The 22,096-nt window shown below is 40.9% G+C and overlaps 1 protein-coding gene across 12 annotated transcripts in view; it reads left to right on the top strand.

The window, feature by feature from the left end:
• The window catches only part of magi2a (membrane associated guanylate kinase, WW and PDZ domain containing 2a), a 257,725-nt gene that overhangs the window by 127,080 nt on the left and 108,549 nt on the right, over positions 1–22,096 (top strand). For all 12 annotated transcript variants that reach the window (XR_003986744.1, XM_030440388.1, XM_030440385.1 and 9 more), the window contains exon 3: positions 21,221–21,340. Coding sequence is in view for 11 of the 12 variants with exons in the window: in XM_030440388.1 (XP_030296248.1) it covers positions 21,221–21,340 (120 nt within the window). In the remaining variant the exon portion in view is untranslated. The remainder of the gene's footprint in view (positions 1–21,220; positions 21,341–22,096) is intronic.

Genomic DNA, 22,096 nt, shown 5'->3' with positions numbered 1-22,096 from the left:
CAAGAAAGAAAGTGTCGGAGCAACAGGGACTCTCTCTGTAACGGTCAGTGCGTTTATAGAGACAGATTACATCTTTTTTCTGTTACACAGTTACCTTTTTTTGTAGCCTAATTAAGTAACCCTGTTAGGTGCATTCTCCTGAGGACATAAAGAGCAAGACTTTAACACAGGAGACTGTGCCGCACATCCTGAGTCCTGCATGTAATTAAGTCAAGGCATCAAAGCTCTTTAGATAAGATTGAGGAGAAATCTTGATTTCATTTCATTTTACAAAAGTAAGCTCTTCTTGTCTTTAAGTCAGTGGTGACATTTTCAGTATTTAAGCAAGACCACAGCCTTTCGCTAGAGTCTGAACTGTGTGTTGTAAAAGTATATTGACATTCAGAGACGATTGTACAGATTCTGAAAATGAAAATCATTTCAAGAAGAAATTTGTATTTGAAACAAAATGTGGTTGTGTTTTTTAAAAGATGGTGCAACTGTTATCAATAACAAGCAATTTGAAGATGTCACCCTGGAGGTCTGGGAAGTGTTTTTGGACATATAAATACAAAATGACAAATCAGCCAGTTGGCTGCAGCCCTAAAAATTTGGACGTGCAAAGATCACTTTCAGCTTGTCAATTATACTAATCATTACTCAAAGACTTCAAGTCTGCTGCACAAAACTCTAGATGGTAATCAGAATCGGCTGCGGGTGTTTTGCTGTTCTGTTTTGACTTTAAGTTGTTGATTCACTGGGCACTTGTATAAGTCACCCTTCCGATTTATTTTGAATTGAATAGGATCAGACTAAATGTCCCCTTCAGCCTCTCTGCAGCTCTCACGTCTTTCCTCCTGCCTTTCATCCCCCTCATGTATATCCCAGAATTTGTCCTAATTAGGCTTCACTGTTATTCTGGCCTTTTGTCTGACTTTTTGTGTTGGAAAGAGATCAGTGCAGCACAGAGAGACTAGGAGTCGCCAAAGGGACAAAAAAACATTAAAAAAAACATCAAGGCCAAGATTTAAAGACATCAAGGGCACAACATGCTATCAGCGTGAGTACAAAATAGGCCCCACGTGCATGTTTTCATTAATTTGAGGGCTCATCATGCATAGTGTTGCCTTGTTTTAGTTTATTCACCCCCTCATTTACTTTGTTTCGTACAAATCCACTGCATACACTTAAATAACATGCACATGCTATGTATTTTTTATAGCATGCTTGGCTTCACTTATAATTAAATAATTATATGATAAGGCCTTTAATAGGTTCTAGAGATTTAATAGACAAGTTCTGCTTCAGGTTATAATGAGGAGAAAGTACCAGCTCCCAACATCATAAATTATTAACATAGACATTTGTATCTAACAGGTCCAACACTCGTCAGGACACACCGACACTTCAGGGATATCATACTTGTCAGTCGGTGGCAATTATTTCTAGAAGTTCACACTTAAGTGTTCTCCAACCAGCGTCTCAAAGAAATGTTAATGCATGCATGCCATTAACTTATATTTAACTGTAACTTATGTTTTCACTTCATCTCCAAGCTTTCAGTTTAACCAGTAGTGTCTCTGTGCCCGTCAGCCTGCACGCTCTCCGGGGATGACAGTTCAGATATTTTATCCCACCCATCCATCACTTTTTTCAGGGCCATACCCATCTGTCACCGTAGCAGACAACCACCCATCATGACGTGCTGTCAAACGCTTCAGACCTGGTTTATATTTCTTGGATAATCAGGCCAGGTGTGCAGGATGTTGTATATTCATGCCGAGCCCCCGCCGCTCCATCACTTCCCTTCAGTCGTTATGAAACATTAGTCAGGCAGGAAGAGCATCTATATGAGTGATGTCATCGTAGTTTGGTTAATTCTCACCCCGACATCATTTAGTAGATTTTTGATTTATATGCCCACTAGTGAGTGGATAATATTAGAAAAAGTGTTATATTTGTTTGGTGGATTCAATTCCTTCTCAATTAGTTTCTTTTCTTCTTTTTCTTCAATTCTTTTTATTGTTGTTGTTGTTGTTGTGAAGACGTAAAATATAATTACTAAATATCCAATACAAAAATGAAAAAGAAGAAAATAGATTGGAAAAACAGACCTGCATACTGAGATACAAAATACATGTGATTTTTAATTAAGAATACATTAATTTATTAAAAATCTCAGATAAAATTTCAAAATGTATTGAAAAAAATAAAAGATGAAAAAAAGAGAAAAACAAGATGATGAAAAGAAAAAACGATAAAGCCAAGAATTACAAATAGTATATCGCTATTGTTGTTTTAAAACAACTAGAACAGAAGTAGCGAGTAAAACAAAGATTTTGCTCACTTTGAGGCGCTGGAACATCAAATGTTTGACATCTTTGCTTTTTTGGGGGGAAATAAAGTTATTTTCTTTCTTTCTTAGGTGAGCTTAGCGTAAAAGCTTGAAACATTAGGTGGAGCCAGCCTGTCTCTGTCCAATGGTAAAAAAATAAATAAAAAAGAAGCCGCCTTTCAGAACCACCACAGACGTTCAAAGTGAAAAAATTATGCGTTGTTTGTGTCAACTGAGGCGTTTCCCTGTGCTTCCAGTCTTCATGCTAAACTGAGCTGCTCCCTTCTAGCGTCATATCTAGCCTACAGACATAAAAGTGAAATCGATCCTCTTTCTTTTCTTCTCTCCTTCTTTCTTCTTCAAGTCTTATCAGCTCTGAGGGGGAATGAGCCGTTTGGTCTCTGGGGACTCGGGGAGAACATGTCCCATGATGCTCAGCTCTATACTCCGTACCCTCATGGGATTATGAGTGATAAATAAAATGCCCAGCTGACCCACAGTTACACATTGCAGCGATTATGCTCAGATACCATTCTTATATAAAACCGTGCCACGACTTATGATCCTTCTTTCTCCATTTCCTCTACTTTCGTAAGAAATGTGTTAGTCTGTGCATTTTCAAGTTTCTCTCTTCCTTGGCTTCCCCTTCCATCACCAGCTGATGATAACTTCATTCTGTATCAAAAAACCAAGAAAGATAATTTCACCTCCCTCCTTCATCCTCTTAAGTCCTGACCATCATTCATTCGAACCCATTCAGGACATTAAGGTCTCTGCAGACACAGACCCCACATCTCCTGGGAAGAAATATCATATTTCTTCTTCCATTCCCGCATATTTTATTCTTCTGGCTTACTTTTCTTCAGGCAGGTTGAGTTAAGGGTTGCAGGGCTCTGACGGTCAGTGATAAGGGGCCTCCACTGGCTTCATGCAGGGACAGGCTAGATAAGTAAACACTAAGCTGCTCGCTGTATGGTTATCTGCCAGCAGCACACACACATAGACACACACGCAGACCTAGTTTTCATGCACACATTTACTATTGAAACGCACAACATTCAATATTTTAGATACAGTATGGCCGTTTCAGGAAATTAAGAAATTCAGAAACGTATTTGTCTAGAATTTCAGTAAAATCAGCCACGAAGAGTTCCCCTCACAGCTTAAATTTCTTATAATCTTTTGTGAAGGAACTTGTGCAAAATTTAGAACATTTGTCCCAATAGTGTAGAGGTTTAAATAATCATATGACGAACAATAATACATGAAGTGAACATGACAAAAGTCTGCGATCTGCAGGAAGAGTCGCTCTGCTCATCGCAGCAAACCCATCCTCTCAACCTGATCAACAAGTGTGTGATTTAGGATCCATTCAATACATTTTTTAATGATTCCTGGATAGGTTTAATGATCCTCTCACACAACCAAGCAAAGACAATGCCACGATCACAAAGCTAAAATAACTGAGGAGACTTTCACATACTGTGATGTTTCGTGTATCTGTTTACAAGTTACGCATTTCAAGATAAAACCACATCAGTAAGTTACAATCTACAAACAAGCGTCTATGAAGTTTTTGCAACTCACTGATGGATCATTTTGGTGTTTCAGTCGTGTATCTAACAAAACAAACGCTGTCTTCTTTTATTCCCAAATGTCCAGTATTTTGCATTTTGATAAAAATATTTAGTCTAAAACACAGTATTGCATGCATAAATGGCAACTAAATAGCAGCAAATGACACTATTTCAAAACCAAGTTCCATTAAAATGCATTACGGAGTTTGGTATTATATCTGCCGACCTCTGAACTGGAACTTCAATGCCTGCTCTGTGGCCAGCAACAGCCACAGTGATTTCATAGACAAGAGACCCAGTCCTTGTTCCATCCACTCTCCTGAGACACTTACACTCCAAACTCCAGATGATTGCGCAGCATGGACCCAATGAGATTTCAAATCCATGCATGTATAATTTTAAGTTGGTCATTTTATGCAATTTTCTCCTTGTATTGGCTTTTTTTTCACTGAAGCACTTATTTCTGCCCCCCTGCATGCACTTATTCATACATAAGCATACACTTTTTAAGAATTTCCTCCCACTAGCATACAGACACGATCCTATGCGAAACTTCCATCAACTGTGCATACACTCTTCCCACCTGCCTGTTACTCACAAGTGTGTGTGATTCACGGCCTTGACACGTTCGCAGCCCGTACTCTCCATTCAGTCGTCATTAGTGTCAACTGAAGAAGGCAGATAAATGCTTGAGGTTTGCATCAGGTGGGAGCAGGAGAAAGGTTAACACAACAGGAGAGATAAATGAATCACTTGGAGCGGCGGCGTTTCGTAACAACCCGTGTGCGACGACGTTTTGTGCCACTCAGAGATTGTCCATTGGTTGTAATCAAAATGGATTTTTATTTTCATCTCGCCCTGCCTGATTCACTGCTGTGGCGTATGAATGTGTTGCATATGTTCCAATGTGATTAAGTGTATTTAATTAAGCTGCAGCCAGATGGTCCTGCTGGTGATTTTATGCCGCCGTATGTTTTATAGTTTACATTATAACCTTACAATGCTCTTCAGTGTCGTGGCTGTGAGGCGAATGTGAATGCTGTATGTCGAGTCCATTTTCCGGCTGCCATTTTTCCTTTTGATTGACTTCATCCGTCCTCTTCCTCTTCTTCTTCCGTCCTGTTCTTCCTGATTTCTTGCCTCCTCTCTTCTACAGCTGCAATTTGGCATCCCTGAGGGAGTAGAAATACACATGTGACGGAGAATTCTCCAGTCTAACTCCCAGAGAGACACATATGTTCTCATGGAGCCGCCACACAGACTGCCTTCCCCTCAGTTATATAAAACATGCTGCAACTGCTGCTTTGAAGTGTTTTCTGATGCTTGGAGGGGAACATGACTGTGACTACCAATTCTCTTTCTCGATTATTTTCCTGATTAATCAGTTATTCTTGGTAAATCGAAGACATCAAAATTGGTGTTTTGTCGGACGATGGCAGTCTCCGACATCCATGTTGGACTGTATGTTACCAGCAGCCTTGCGCAAAAAGGTATAAAAGACCTGCCGATCAACTAGACATCAGTGTGTGAGGGTGCCGGTTTGGATTCCCTGTGTGCAAAAACTTGTGTATAATGTCCAAAAACCTCCACTGGGTAAAAAATAATGGGAATATCGGATGGGAGAAATTCAAAGAGCCAGAAAGTCTGTGTCAGTAGGAATTCGTGAATGGTTTGGTGGTTGATTCATAGGACTGTCACCATGGCAACAAGGGTTCAAGTCCCATCTGAGGCAAACAATCAGTGATGGCTGTATAGAGCAGGTAGTAATTTGAAGCGAACCCATAATCAAGTAGTTTAAAACATAATCAAGTAGTTTCGGTGCCTTTTATTTTGAAAATGTAACCAGATGTTTGTGACTGGTACAGAATGGACTGTGTTGTTGGTGGATAGGCAGGTCTGGTATATTTCAGCTACATGGGGCTGACTGATGCGTTTAAACTGAATCAAATTAGGATGTATGTAGGAACAAATGCCTTAAATGCGGCATATTTAATGTGGCATACTGAAGAAATTGATTGAGAGAATGATATTCATGTAACGTTAGGTTTGCCTTCTGTTGTTGGGGTCATCTCAAAAGCTCTGGACAGCTTCCTGTGATGCATTATGATGTCAAACTGTCCTGTGCCAAAATCCCAAATGAATGAAAGTCCACAACAATGCAGAGTTTCAACTAGTCCGTTATTCTGTGAAATCCTCAGTGTATCAAAAGGAGAATGTGGCACTTTGAGTGGTTGGTCGACTAGATGAATGCATCAGACATCTTTCAGAAAATGATGTCTAATCTCTCAGCCTTGTGGTCCTGCTGGTTTTTTTTTTAGCACAGGCCATTTTTAAGGGCAAGATGATCAGTCTTCATGATGAGCACAGTTTGAAATCGACTTTCCAGTGTAAACAAATACACTTTTTTTCTGCTGCTGAGTTATGAACTGTCAAAACAGCCACCTCAAATTACTGAACGTCCTCTCTCACCTGGACAGGTGAGCGACCCATCCATCTGCTGAAGGCCTATAATGTCACAGCGCCTCTTTTCTCATCTCCGTCGGTCCTGTCTTCGTCTCTTTGGGGGTGTGTCTCTATGTAATTGTTGTTATTAAGCTGCTTACCGTTCCCCCACCATCCATTGATCCATTCATCCCTGCAACTGTGCCACTGCCTTCTGATAGAGCGCTTTTACATATATTATTCATTTGATTGACTCGCCCTAATCTGCTCACAAGTGGCAGAAATTAATCATTCCAGAAATCCCGTAATTTGCATCGTGTTCGGGGGGTTTCTGTGGCAGCGTTCAGAGAATTTTTTTCCCACGGTGGAGTTTCGGGGAACCAGTTGGAAAAGGTGTAAGCCAAAGAGAGAGAGACTGAGTAAAGCAGGAAGAGACACTTTGCTCACAGCCAAAAAATCAATGAGGCTGGATATTTGACACTAGTCTATGGTTTTTATGGTGGCCCATAAAAACCCCATTGAAAAAGTATATACGGCATGAGATGATTTCTCTGTGGGTGAAATTGGATTAAGCCTAGTGTAAAACGGAAGCTTTTTTTTTTTTTAACCTTTTCCCTCCCGTTGTCTCTCTGTCATTCGACTCATCCAGCCCACCACCATTAAATCTATAGGAAGAGAAACCTAATTACATGGCTGAAAGTGGCCACAGTGAACACTATTAAAAGGATCCAATTATACTTTTTGCTACGTTAGCAGCAGCGTCCTGGTGAGGGATTATTTGTGGAGGTGGAAATTTGATCTGTCGCACCGAGAGTCGTCTATTGGCTGAGCTGTCGGAGATGGATGGAGGGTGGGAGGGGCCTCAGAGCGATCAGAAGTAATTGGATCTTGAATTAATGGACGCTGGAGATAATGGATAATGGAGATAACTCGCACGAACTCGTATTAGCTCATATACTTTAGAAATCCTTCTAACCACTTCAGAGGGAATTTTAGTTGAGGCATGAAAAAATACCTTGAATGCAACACTGAACACAGAACCAACGCTTGTCCTGTCAACTTTCCCACCGTTCTCCGTAAACTATATAATAAGTTTTAATTCATTCATTCATCATCTTCATCATCATCATCATCATCCTTAGAGCACTTTTCAGTCAAAACTAGAACTTAAGCTGGATAAAATCAGCAATATGTCTTTGTTTTTTATCATTTTAGTCCAGTTTTAGTCGACTAAAAGTCATTACATGTTGGTTAAAATGATTTCTCTCTTTCTCTAATTTCTATCTTATTCAATTTTATAAGTTTCCACATTATCAGCAGCTCCATGTTAGCAGATTTCTTTTCGGTTTGATCAGGCTTTTGTGTAGTTTTACTTAGAAATACTACCATTAAAATTACACTAGTGTTGAAACAGTTAGTGGGTTAATATGCCTACATGGCCTTGGAGCTAATGATACTACACAAATATCTTCCAAATAAATTGTTCTGCAATCTTAGAAAAAACAGTTTGTATAGATAGTAATTGCAATGGATGCCATCTTCTTGGCTACCATAAAGCTTTTTCTGTCAAGTAATTGAAAACAGATGTGTATGTTTTTGTGTACAGACTAGAGGCACAATTGTGGGATAATATTATTCATCTTTTAAAATGTCCCAAGGCCCCACCACTAAGATTTTAGCCCTGTTTTGTCAGTTAAAACAAAGCATATGTTTTGTCACAGATTTTATTAGCAAAGATCTATTTTGAGCTTGTCAGCTTCTCATCTTAGTCATAAAGAAAGGTTGTTTCTTTATTGTTGACAACATTAACTCTGCTACATGACACATATGTTGTTTGCTAAAGCTTTTCTTAACATCATAAATCCCCTCCCTGACAAATTCCCTTATAATATTTAACAAAAACAATAACTAAACATTTTTAAACAATAAAAAGCGACACTGAAACAATCAACCCACCCAAATTAACTGAACTGAATTGAAAACTAAAATAAGAAAATAAAAATAAAACTGGGAAATACTGAACTGTAATTAACTCTGTACACAAACAACACTTTTCAAAAGAAAGGAAAGTCTTTCTCGCCGGTTGAGGTCACACTCCTTCAATGTCAGTTTAATTGCAATGCAGGGGAAGCTTCTTTCAACACAACAGGGCTTGAGGGAGAAATCCAGGCTCTTTGTACTTTTACTCATGACTCCCACTCTGATTTATGTGCCCTTGATTAGAGTCACCGTTTAGTTTACTATCTGATTGGTGCTATTTGCGTCAACACATCGCACCCTCTCTTCTTTGAGTTATACTTCATACGCAGTGAAACGCATTCTGTTGTACACAAAGCTTTTATTGTCATAACACTGGCACTGGAATTACCGTCTCCAATTTGTCCAGCGATTCAAACAAATCTAGTTATAGGGAAACAGCCAATTAGCAGGCTGGATAAAGAACAGGAACATCTTCCTACATAGCTACATTCATGAATAATGCCCACAAAAAATGGTCACAAGCAGGGGTTAGATACTGTACATGTTGTTTGTTAACAACTCTTAAATCTACATACTTCTTAATGATCAACTGGAATTCATTAATGCAGGATGGAAATCACTTGCTGTGGGATGGTTTGAGCAAAACAAACAAAACAAAAAACTCCAAAACCAGATCAGCTAATATGAACACAGTGTCAGGTTTAACCAGACGGATCCAGGACCTTCTTTAACATTGTGAGATAAAGAGTTTTGCAACATTTAATGGAATAATGTGTGGATCTTGATGAAAAATATCAGGTGTATTTAGGTGGCTGGTATCCATGAGTGAGTATTGGATTAGGCTTGATTGATTAAAGAGAGCTGTCGGGCCCTGTCGGAGGTATGCACTCTACTGAGTGCTGAGTACTATATTTGTAATGGGGTCGAGCAAACAGAGGAACAGTAAACAACCCAAGAGAAATGGCATATTGCTGCGCTCATAATCACGTCTACTGTCTGTAAGAGGTAAAGCTTTTAAAAGAGCTTCATTTCACACACACACACACGCGCGCACACACTGCAGGTCCAATAACAGAAAAGGGGCAGAGGTGATGACCGTATGAGATAGCTTAGCTTCTGGTATTAAAGGGTCAAGAGGTTTCAGCATGAGATGATTACCACCATGCAGGGTGTGATGATTATTCCAGCCTCTCTTGACCCAGCGGGCTGTTGGTTCAAATCCCTCGCTTGATCCGAAGCGGTCACTGGAAACACACAAATTGGCCCTCCTGACACTGCAGCTGTTGACACTGGATGTTGGATAGAGAGCAGCGATGAAACGGGGGCTGATGGGGATACGTGTAAGGTTGTTGCACTGTTGGAACGGGCCAGTCGTGACGGGGCGTTATAAATGTATAATAGGTGTGCTGGGTGTCCTGACAAACAGATTGTGTCATTGGGTGGTAATGTGCTCGAGCCAGCGTGGCCCTGGCTGGGGGGGATTAGGCTGACAAAGCAGCACGTTCACATCCCCGATCACTGAACACACACACCCTGAAAAGCACCCAACCCGGGGCATACATATCCAAACGGATGACATCAGCTTTCCCTTAATCTCTCTATATCTCTGCCCTCTCTTTCTCCTCCCTCTTCTTCGTCTCCTCTTTTTGTACCTGCCGGTTGTCGGCCGCGTGCGTGCGTGAATGTGTAGTACAATGCTCCGTGGATTCACAGAAAGATTGGACTAGCTGCTGAGAAAATGACACTTCCTTCTTGTGTTTTTTTCGAATATATTTTTTCGCGGATCTCTCCAGATTAAAGTTGGTTGGCGTTAACGCTCCAGGCTCCTCCCCAGCTCTGAATAATTAGTGTGTTCGCCTTTTTTCTTCTTCCTCCTCTTTTTTTTTTTGCAAACATGACGGCTTTGATTCCCGTGGAAGTTGAGACGCGGAGCAAGACCAACGGCGATCTTTTTTAGTGGCATGCTGGAGGAGCAAGAAGAGATAGAGGGGAGGTTGAGATGCGATGAAAGGAGCCATTCACATCTTCCCACGAGAGACACAGAAACGAGGATAGAGGAGCTCTGATTCAATTTTCAATGATAACAGATATCATGATGACATCCCTGTGTAGGGGTAGGTTGTTTTTACACAGTCTATATTTGTCTTCTGGATCTCATGTGTGGGATAGGCCTACAGATACTTGAGCTACATCCTGAATGTCAAGCTTACTTGTTGCTGACTGTTTTTGGGATTCACCAACACGTCTCTCCCGAATATGGCACTTTATCAATACTAGAGAGCTCTTGGCACTGACAGGCTGATCTGTCACTGTCACAGACTTCTGCACCGAGCTGGGGACTTTGTTTTGGCATTGCATGAACTAATCATTTTTTAAATGTTGCATTTAATTTCTCAATTAATTAAAATGAGTTGGTTCTATAAAAACTGAAGGTGATGACATCAGATTGCTCGGTCCATGTGGAACAGTCCAAAAGCTTGAAAATATTCAGTTCACCATCACATAAAAGTAAAAAGAAGAAAAAGTTATCAGAATAAATGATTGACAGTTTTCCTTGAAAGCCAATTTCGAGGCTTAACCAATTATTTTCTGATTAATTTTCTGTCGATTGACAAATCATTTTGGCTCCAATCTGGAGTCAACTCATCAGCCTTAATGATTAAAGTAATTCGGTTTTGCAGTGGCTTTAAACTTTCTGCTTATTTTTTGCCACAAGCTCACTTTCTGGTGTGAACTGAATGATGGATCACTCAGCCTGAGGTGAGGGGTAAAATTCTCACTGGTCATTCTTTGCATGATTATACACTTCAGCTGTCCGTGTCTTCTGATTATGTAGTGACTTGCTAATTACAGGCACTCTGTGAGTTTCTCACCATTAGTAGTGCTATTGATTAAGATCACAAAACCCACGGTTTGGATCTTATCACAGGTCTGAGTCATAGATTGGATGATCATTTAGTGGTTGGGGTTACAGACTGACAAAGTTGCTACTTTGGCTCTGATGTAGTCGTCTCTCTCTCTTTCTGAAGTTACAAACATAGATGTGTTACAAGTGTTATACTTGTTACAACAAACCTTGCAATCTTACAATCTATTTCCATCTATTTCTATGATGACTACTAAAAATGATAAAGCCGTGGATCTAGTGAGGGGACTCTGGATACAGTATCAGAAGAGCCCCGTTCATTCCAATGAGAGGTGCTCAGTGGCGCTTGATGCCAAAAAAGTTGCCCATTGAGCGCACACACTAGAGACCACCAGCAGAGTGACTAACTTCCGGTTTAATTCTCTGCTAGCTCATAAAGACTTTCCGAATGTTACCAGTCCACATGGATCAAATCTGCTGGGGCTGTGATGCTCAAAGAAATTTCAAACCACAATGATTACATTTTGCTATTAATACGTGTTTCTCTGTGTCCCAAACTGTCAGGAATGGTCTGTATCGATCATGGATCAACTAGGTTCCATTACACCTCCTCTATAGATGTATGTGTGTTGGTATGTTATCGTTTAGTTGAATCATCAGCATACAGCACTTTGATACACATTTCTGCTATGGTTTCTTGCTTCTTGAATGACTGACAGTCAGTAGCGCTAATGTGCTAACAAAGGCAGGGAAGAAGAAGACTGCAAGACTGGATGTAAAGATTTTTAAGAAATATCAACTGTTAAATATTTTATGAAGAAGTAAATGAATTCAACACTGAATGTAAATAAAAGTAGCTCCAGTATCATATTACAATATTTTAACATGTTAACTTGCAGTAATATAGATCATTTCCAACTTAAAGAGGGACCGAGAATTACTTAAATTAGTATTTTTAATTATTCATACAAGTTATTAAACTGAAAATATATGAATGTCTACAAGTGCATTAGTGTATCACATGATATAACAGCGTTTTGTTCAGCCCATTTACAGCGAAGGCTTATCATTTTGACAGCGTATCACATTATCAGATGCTACAACCTGTCCTTACTTGATTTAGTTTGGCAGGATCTGAGGCTCCGGCTTTAAACTGACACGTGTGTTTGAATAAATTAAACTTCAAGCAGCCCTCTTTAATCTTCTTACACGAGCTCGCAGTAACCGTGTCGCTGTGATTTTTCAAACTATTAGCTATCTGTATGTGAACGTTCTGTACTTACAATAAAGTTCATGTAGGGTATTTTTGAGGAATAACAAGAATCATTTACCGAGAGAAATGATTTCTTTAATCTTATGAAAGATGGAAGAAGTTCTCTTATTTCTTCTGCTTGTTTGTCTCTTTAATACACATTAAAATGAGTTACTTAGATGCTGTAGAATGAAAATTGCGGTTTTAACACTGTGATATATCTCCTCCAAGAGCGGGTGCAATACATTGTAGGAAATGTGAACCAGCCAGGAGATTAATACCCTTCACTTTTAAAATACTGGCCTCGGTGATGAACCACCCTTTACATTCCCCCTTTTACCACCTTTTTATCACGTTATCAGCCCTCCGCACTCAGCACTCCCTTCCTCTCTTCTCTCCTTGGGGGAGGATGCAGTCATCAATATCTCTGGCTGAGTTACAGGCGGTCCACCCAACACCTCCTGGAGGGCAGAGCTATTAATGGAATTCAGGGGAGGGCGGCAGAGGTCCAGCAGGCAGGGGAACATGGTTCACTGGCTGGCTTTCTCCAATCTATCCCACATTACTAGCTGTCAATAAGCTGGGGGAGCAACACAGAGTCATTCTCACTGAACTTGACTGAACTCGAACGAGCCTAAAATCTCATTAAGTGGTGCAGAAGAGAAAAAATGACTGTTGTTTGGTCAAGAACCAAGAGTGAAGTTCTGCATCTGTGCTTTGCCAGGGAACCAAAAACACTCCCAGCCAATATGAATAGACTGCAAAGCATTGGCTTTCATCATCAGCCCAGCGAAAACAGCAGCCTCCTCCGCACTGACTGCTCAATAGACTTTATTACCGCTTAAATGATATGTAATCACGGTTGATTAAGAACCTGCACTGCATCATCGGTGAAAACAGAGAATAAGCACATCGCCACGCTCGCCGTCTACAGAGGCAAAGTGCAGTGAAAGCAGCTTTTCGGTGGCGCGCTGCAGCGGTCCACTGTCCTCCATCAGTCCATTTGCCCACAGGCAGCAGCCAGGCGCTGAATGGAAAACTAATCCATCCCTCTAATGCAAGGGCATTACAGCTGCCCGTCACTTCCTAATTGGCTAATGGCAAGATTAGGGTGGTTACAATGGGCAGTGCTGACACTGTCCTGGCCAGTCATAACAGAGGATTTAGGGCGTAAAAAGGGCAGGACCCGTCTTTAGCGTCAGGCCTGAGGCATTTGTCTACAACACTGGGCTGTTAGGAAAGCACAGAAAGGGGGGCTGAACACCGCCAGAGGCTAGATACCTCTGTCTCACCCCTGACCCCTGTTTCCCTTTGTTACAGTACACAGTACATAAATATATATTTTGCTACAGTATATTTGGCTTAAATCCCTGTTCAAGTGTATTTTGGCATTTTTATTCATATTTTTGTGAGTTAAATGTACAGTACAAGTTACAGTTTGCCCATGACTAACTAACTGCCATCCATGCTAATATCCATACTATTGCTATCCATATTAACATCCATGCTATTCTATTGCTATCCTTGTTCATATCCATGCTGATGCCATCAATAATAATGTCCATGCTAAGGCTATCTATGCTAACATCTTTGCTGTTGCTGACCATACTAATATCCATGCTATTGCTATTCTTGGTAATATCCATGCTAATCTCCATGCTATTGCTATTCTTGCTAATATCCATGTTAATGTCCATGCTATTGTTATCCATGACGTCCATGCTATGGCTATCCTTGCCAATACCCATGTTATATCTATCCATGTTAATATCTTACTATCTATCTATATCCATGCTAATCATGCTGAACTTGCTAGAATGGTGATCTGGTTGCATTCATCTGTTAACCATTCCCCTATTTTCTGTTTGAAATAGAACAATAACCGTTAAAAAGTAAGTAACAGTCGCCGGAGTGGGGCTTTAAAGCTGTATGACACACAAAACACGACCTGGTCTGATGCACCTGAACTTTAGTGGCAGAATAATAAAGCTGGACCTCTCCCTCTGGTCATATGGCAGCTGCTGTAATAACACCCAATGCAGGAAAATGTGAAGGGCACGTACTTTTTTTTCTTTTTCTTAAAAGTCAAACATGAATCCAACCAGATGAGTCAGAGAATGATTTTCGAGCTTTGTCACGACTGAGACTCTGCGGAGGGCGACTTCCACTCAGTCGCTGGATGAAATATCTTCTAATGTGTACGTTTGAAATGCGTGTAGAGTACAAGATGAAAGAGGCAAGGTATAAAGAACAAGACTGCATCATCTTTTGAGAGGATGATGCAGTAGATGGATGAAAACGGACTTCTGTATCATCATCCATAATACAGATTTTCCTGCAGAAACAAACTCAACATTCAGATATCCATCTCTTTATGGATTAAGACAAGGACTCAGTGAATGGCTACCAAGGCCTGTATTTAGCTGTCTTTGTATTCAAAGATGAGGAAGGAAGTGATTTAATTAACACATTCATTTGGTGATGCTAACAGGGTGCTTAAAGTTAATGTTCACTCAAAGCTAAAGCAATAACAGTAAAATATGCGCAGTGCTGTAGTTGTAGTTAACTCATTTAAGTGTACAGTCACTGCCACCAATTGTCACTACATTAGGGAAAACATTCATCTGTTGCTGAGCTCCACTATGCGCTAACAGCCTAACCAAGATGTCCTGCTAACACGTGTTTTTATCAGGTGTGTATTTCATGATGAAAACACCATCCAAATAACAGACTTCCTCCCATATATGCACTGCCAGAGTTGAATCCTAACAGGAGTTCAACAAGTCACCATTTTCTCAAGTTTAGCTAATTGATTCCCCTATCACACACATCAAAGACGACAGCCAGGAAAGACCAGTTTTCCATATTTAAAGTGTGTGACGAAACACTTCTCAACTTTCCAGAAGTGTTTGAACTTGGAAACTGTGACGATAGAACGGAAAATCTACAACTCGGTGAGGTTGATTTTCTTTTCCCCCCCCATATTTTTGCCAGAGCATTTCATTTAGCGATTGTTTTTTGGAGTTAAACAAATGAAACAGAAAATACTTCTACAATATAATTCCTACCCTAACTTAAGACATCCCCAGAGTTTTTACAATTCATCCTGAGGGTGACATGAATGGTTTTAGTAAATTTAAAGGCAATTCATTCATTAGTTTAATTGAAACTACAAATGTCAACCTCGTGAAGATGAGAAAAACATTCAAGGGTTGGTATTCCAAATCAGTTTTTTTCTCTCTTTGCTGAAATAATTAACAAAAGAGGCTGTTTTGGTCGGATTCAGCTGCTGAAGGTTCTCACAAGGAATGAGGTGCCATGTTTTCGCAGACAAGCTGACAGGACAAGCTGTCCTGCAGTCCGTCTCACTTTCTTTGGGTGTTTTCACACCAAACCTGTTTTGTTTGGTTAAAATAACTGAGGTCCATTGCCCAGTTCGTATGGTTTATTTGGACTGGTGTAAAGTTTGATCTGCACATGTGGGTCCTGAATTACCTTTCAGTCTGATTAACTGAGTTTAATCAGTTGAGTTTATTCCTCTTGGATTGTTCGTAAAACCAAATATACTGAACTTCAGTTGTGAAAGGACGTTTCACAACACTGTCCATTGCCATCACGTCTCTCGTCATCTGACATGCATTGTGTTCCTTTTTTTAAGCCCTGTGTATATTTAGTAAAAGCACATTACACCACATGAGCTATGGTTCACTTTCAGCTTCAGACAAATACATTCCTGACAACAGTATATGTCACTTCCGATAATTTTTCTTTTGTTTTCATTGTTTTTAACTGTATGGAAATGCTTAGTTTAAATGGTCATGGTATAATCATTTCCTCGGGGTCTTCACACGCGCTTTGACTCCCCGTCATGAATACACAGCACGAACTGACTCTGTGACGCCTCAGGATATTCTCTGGATATAAATCCTTTGTTTCAAATGGAGGCCAATGTTTCCGCTTTCCAGAGACTGTCTGGGTCCCCACTGAGCCTTTTTATATTGCCTACAGTTATCTCAGGTTCAAACTGTGATCAGCTTATACAGTTTTTACTGTGCAGTGTGCAAATGTGAAGCCGAATATAGCCGAGGTCGTGCGTTTAATACAGTGTGTTTTATTAACGCAGGGATAGCTTCGAGCGATGTTAATGTGTTCTGTATTAGCAAAAAGTTCCGGTATGAAACCACTTCAAGTGCTGGCTGTGACCGGGGCGTCTGGTAATGGTGCTCAGCTGCACGAGTGAGAGTTGGACTTGTGGCCTGAGGTTGTGGAGTTGATCGTGGCTCCAGAACAGCAGGGTAGCTGTCGGTTTTGAGAGCCTTATCCCACACTACAGCATCCATTCTGCCTCTCTTCATAAACCCCTGCTTCTGCCTATACTTGAATCTTACTCCTACTACCACAATCTCAATAGCCATTGCTTCCTCTCTCTCTTTATGTGCCCTGCTTCTGTCGGGTTTGTTGGCTTACATCCCAGTAGAAAAAGCAATTCCTTTTACTATTTCCTGCAAGAGACAGACAGATGAGCTGCTATTCACTAATCCGCTATTTATAGTCTCGATTTGTTTATTGTCTTTTGAGAGGCAGCAAAGTTTAAAGAAGGATTTATACTTCTGTTAAATGCTGCACGGCTGATGATGCCTCCAGGGTATAAATTGTGTTGTCATGCATTACCATACCCATCGTGCTTTAATTGTGAAGTTAGTCCTAATACGCCACCTCATTCTGATTGGCTGCAGGGTGTCAATTAACTTCTGATTAAGGACACCTATGGACCTACTCTAGTAGGTCTCTAGTCTTAATGCGTTGTAGCCTTTGTCTAAAATGACGGCACTGTCAGGACTTGCCGGTCTTGTTGTTAAACGTAACGTCAAAATACATTTATTGTTTATCAATCGCACACAATGTTACTGACTTTAAATCTTGCTAGCATGATGTTAGCTTTCTTGCTTTTAGCTGAGTGAAAGGGTTCTATGAGCTGAGCAGACTTGTTGATCTGAATTTTACTGGAATAGTCAACAATATTTCCATTGGATTAAAACCTTATGGGATGGTTGCAGCTATTAGCCAAACTCCAAAGAGCCAAAGAGTTATTCCTTGTATATTTTGATTGCATGAATATTTCTTTAGCAAGTGACACAGGAATAAGCGCCCTTCAAGGTGTCTAAAATTAGGAATAAATACGGGTGATGATGGACACCTTGTCTGACATTTTCCCTAACGTAATTGTGTTGACATTCTTTTATTCACTTGGTGCTGTAGAACACCAGCAGGACTGCTTGCTTTCCAGAAATATACTAAAAACTAAACTATTGCTATTAAATCACGAATAGACCGAGGGGCATATTTGCTCACTTTATCAGGAGCAGAGAGAGGTTGCTGCAAAATGAAAGAAAGCACACTTCTTTAAGAAATCTGATAAATTTTTGTTTGCTGTATTAAATTATCTCTATCTTTCAGTACAGTTCCGTTTGATTCGGTGAAACCTGCATGTGTCCCGGTGGTCGCAGTTTAAAGGCAGCCACTTGCTTCCCCCTCGTTGTTCAGCCATGCAGTTTTACTTGTTCCGACACAAATATGTTTCGCCTTCTAAATGCCTGAGACCAACTGTTATGCCCAGCTGGGTTACGTCATTGAGTAACATATGTGCATGTGCACAAATTACATGCAATGTGCAGATGAGATGTTTCTTGTCTTCCAAATGTTGCTCAATATGCGAATATCTTATTGCCGGTGCATCCCTCTTGCATAGGCATGGAATAGCTATAGCACGATGAGTAGTATAAAATAAATGGGTTTGATTTGTTGAAAATCTGAAGGTTTATACCTTAAAACATTTCAAAGTACTGAACTTCAATATATCGTCCATATACATATATATATGTGTGTGTGTGTGTGTGTGTTCAAGTTTGTCTTACAAAGAGCTCAGGCAGGTGACACCTTGGATTCATGAGCTGTCATGTCCATAAAACCAAAAGTTTAAAACTGCTGACCCATTTTGGAGTAACTCTGTTTTAAACATCAGTGAATCTCCTGTTTTTTCATTCAGTCAGGTTTTCATGCTTTGATGTTTACATCAAAGTCCTGTATGTCTGGTGTTACTGAGCAGATTTTTAAGTAATACTCCATCTTGCTTGATATTTTTCTTCCCTATCATCAGTCTCCACTGACATCAGAAATAAGTATGTTCTGGTTTATCTTTTGGGATTTAAATCTCCGTCTTTATTTCTCTGTCTCATTTGGTTTCCTAATAATACAGGAACCTGACAGATTAGAAGGATGCCTGTGCAGAAAAAAAACAATACTTATTTTTAGACAGAGCTTTCCACACTCCTGAAATGGCCCAAATCCAGAACACACCTGAGGGGATTTGAGAATCCAAGCTCCTGCAGGCCGACAAAATGATGGGTGCTGTATTTAACCTTAATGAGTGTCCCAATTTTCTGTAATCAAAGCATTGTAAATAATCTCTATATACTGTGCCTTCATAAAAATAGTTAATATCATTATCACAGAGTATGTGAATCGCCGATTTGCACTCCAGGACCATGACCCACATAGAAAGGACTGAAAACCGAGAGGCATTGTGGTTGCCTCCTTTTAGAAATTGTCACCCGAGAGAAGTCCCCACCAGAAGATGCTGCTAAATATAGTTCTAAAACATCAAAGGTCCTCTTTGAAATGTGTGTGTGTGTGTGTGTGTGTGTGTGTGTGTTGCTCAGTCAGTAGCTCTGCCTGTGAGGGAGGCTAATCTGACGGGTATACACAAGCCCCCATGCAGACAAACACAATCAAGAAGCTCTCTATGCACACACTCACATGCGTACATTTCACACGACAGTTTTTCCGACACATAACGGCATTCCCTGCTGCTCATTTGCTCTTATAAGCTCTTACAAATTACTCAGTCAGCAGGTTCCAGTTTGATGTTTAAGCTTCAAAGGTCGTCGACAGTACACTTCCACTCGAAGGCTTGAAAAAGTGCGTACGAGGTGCCACTTAATTCCATGTGACAGTCATGTTTGACAGCTTGATTGCAAGTATTCGAGCGGAAATTTCTGTAAACAAAAATCAGACCGCTGCGGTCCCCATCAGATGAGCTGATTGTAAAGCCTTTTGTGGCTTTAGTTTCTCTGTTTAAGGAGTAATTATTCAGCATATTAACGAGACAACTTGGGAAAGACTTGTCGAGCAGCTTAATGGCCTCATTTAGATTAATTTTCTGTTCATTACATTGTTTGATGCCGCCAGGAGAAAGTTGAATCCATATCTCCGGACAAGGGTTCTGGCTGAAGAAGTGCTGTTCGCATGAAAAGAGTCTTCGGTGGAAAAGATCTGTCTTCAAACCAAAAACACCTTTTCAACTCTGTTTAGACGTCGTACCGCCCAGATGTTTGGACATGAGTCTCCTGAGAGATACTGCTAGAAAAACTGGGCTGGTCAGAAGTAGTGGCGACGGCAACTTTGTTGGGAAAGTTGGCGCAGCAAACAAAGGGATTCCCATTTTATGAAGTATGATGACATGATGGGTGATGAGGGTAGTGAACAACGAGATGACGAGTGATCACATCCCTTTTTATGACCAGGAAAAACTAAAAGGTGTCATCTGTTGACTCTTAAAATGGTTCCGCCGAAATGCTTGTTGAAGGAAGTCTGAAACCTCCTCCGAGTCTCACCATTTTTGTAAATTTCTGGCTGACAGTGTGTTAAACTTAATTACAAATGAGAAACTTGAGTAAAACTTAAATACATGACCTCATCCCAACATCCCACTCTGCTTCAGGATGACACCATCATCACCAGCTTTGTTTTCAGTGTTAGACTGAGGGACCCCTAGCATCAGAAATGACATAAATTGTGTCTAAGAGTACCCATTTTCTCTCACAGCGTTGTCTCAAGAACAGTAAATTGTTCTGATTAGTCCTCTTTGTGTAAAAGTAACGTTTGGCATTCAGTGTTTGGAAGAAATTAAACCCGGGCATCGGTCCAGCCTTGTTTAGCGATGCAGGAGCGATGTCAGGTGGACTTTTTAAAGTCAAATCACCACGAAACCACCTACCAGAGGTGATCAGTAACACAGTTGCTCCCCTGCTAACCTTAAAACACACAGATGGATACTTTATATGCCGCAGTTAGGGTCTAACAAATGTGTTTTACAGGCTCCTCTTGTGGTGTGAAGAACCCTTGCTCAGATAAAAAAACCCATTCAGCACCTCAGGGGTAGAGTGCCTGCGGGTCCTCACAGCCGGGATCAGGTTTAACATGTCTAATTAGCACACGGCGATGAGGTATTTAGCAAGTCGTTTGTACCTTAGTTTAACATCATAAATACTTTGACACACATTGTTTTTTTTGTCAGTTAAGTTGACTTAAATTGCTGCTATTAAAAACCTTTTCATCACTCCGGTGTTGTAGTCAGCAGGCAGGAGTGCAGCTCCCTGTCAGGGAGTCCTGTGCTGTCAGCTCCATGCAAATTGACTTGATTTCCCCTCCTGGTGTCCAAATTGCATCACTTAGCTCCTGAAATGGTACCTTGCCACTCCCACCCCCCCACTCTGAAAGCATGCTGATCAAATATTCAGCCTTGGCTGAGCAATAGGACAAAAAGGAATAAAGAGGGCACTTAATGAATAGAGCTGGGTCAGGGTCAGCGTGTTTCAGCTCCGGTCTGTTCTGATCTCTTCTAAAACACTTGACAAAGACACACTCTTACTTAAAGTCTCCTTCATTCAGCAGTGATGAGGCGTTCAAAGCTCCGGCAGCTCTAACTCTTCCTCGCTTATCTCCTGCAGGCACAACCAGGCAGCCCAAGGAAGGAGAAGTCCCCGGGGTGGATTATAATTTCGTGACCGTTGACCGGTTTATGGAATTGGAGAAAAGTGGAGCCCTTCTAGAGAGCGGAACATATGAAGGTAAGGATTTAGTTAAGTCACGCTTGTGAATGCAGTCAGTCCTCTTTCTGATATCCCTAATTTCTTACTGAGTTTATGCTGCAATGTGGCAACTCAGGCATTTTTCCTCTTGGGCTAGTGACAGCGGATTGAGTGGATGCTGAAACTGGCTCATCACTCCGCGTCCACGCACTGCACCCACAATCCATCCATCTTTTGGCTACAGTGTCATCATTCATGTATGACACTGAAAGGAATCCTCTGAATGAAGAGAAACCTATGCACACACACATGCATGCATGCAGTACCTTCTCGTGACTCTCTCTTTGCTCAGTCCTTCAGCCAGAGCTACATCGGCTCTTCAGTTGTCTAATCAAAACAAGCAGACACCATCTATCCCCTCTCCTGTGTACAGACAGGCCCGAGGCTTGGATTATTAAGCACTCGAAAAATGCAGCTCCTGGTCTGCCTGGGCTCGTCCAACTCTCAGGAGACCCCTGCCATTATATAGATAACACATAGCAGCTAACTTTCTTCTTCTCCCACCTGACCCCCGTCTCTCTCAGCCTGCTACCACTGCAGGAGAGAGGGGGAAAAAAATTGCAGATGGACAATTTAACGGTCGGTTGCCAGAAGCCGTGTTAGATCCTGACGGAGATGTGAGCTGCCTTCCACAGGGAGGGGGGGAGATGGAATTTCTTCTGCCTGGTCACTCGGCCATGATTCAGCGTTTTATATATTTTAATAATTTAATGGCCAATTAGATGCTGAAGAAAG

The sequence above is a fragment of the Sparus aurata genome, chromosome 14 (assembly GCF_900880675.1).
Source record: "Sparus aurata chromosome 14, fSpaAur1.1, whole genome shotgun sequence".
NCBI lineage: Eukaryota > Metazoa > Chordata > Actinopteri > Spariformes > Sparidae > Sparus > Sparus aurata.
The sequence above is the reverse complement of the archived record's forward strand: the minus strand, read 5'-3'. Positions and strand labels throughout refer to the sequence as shown.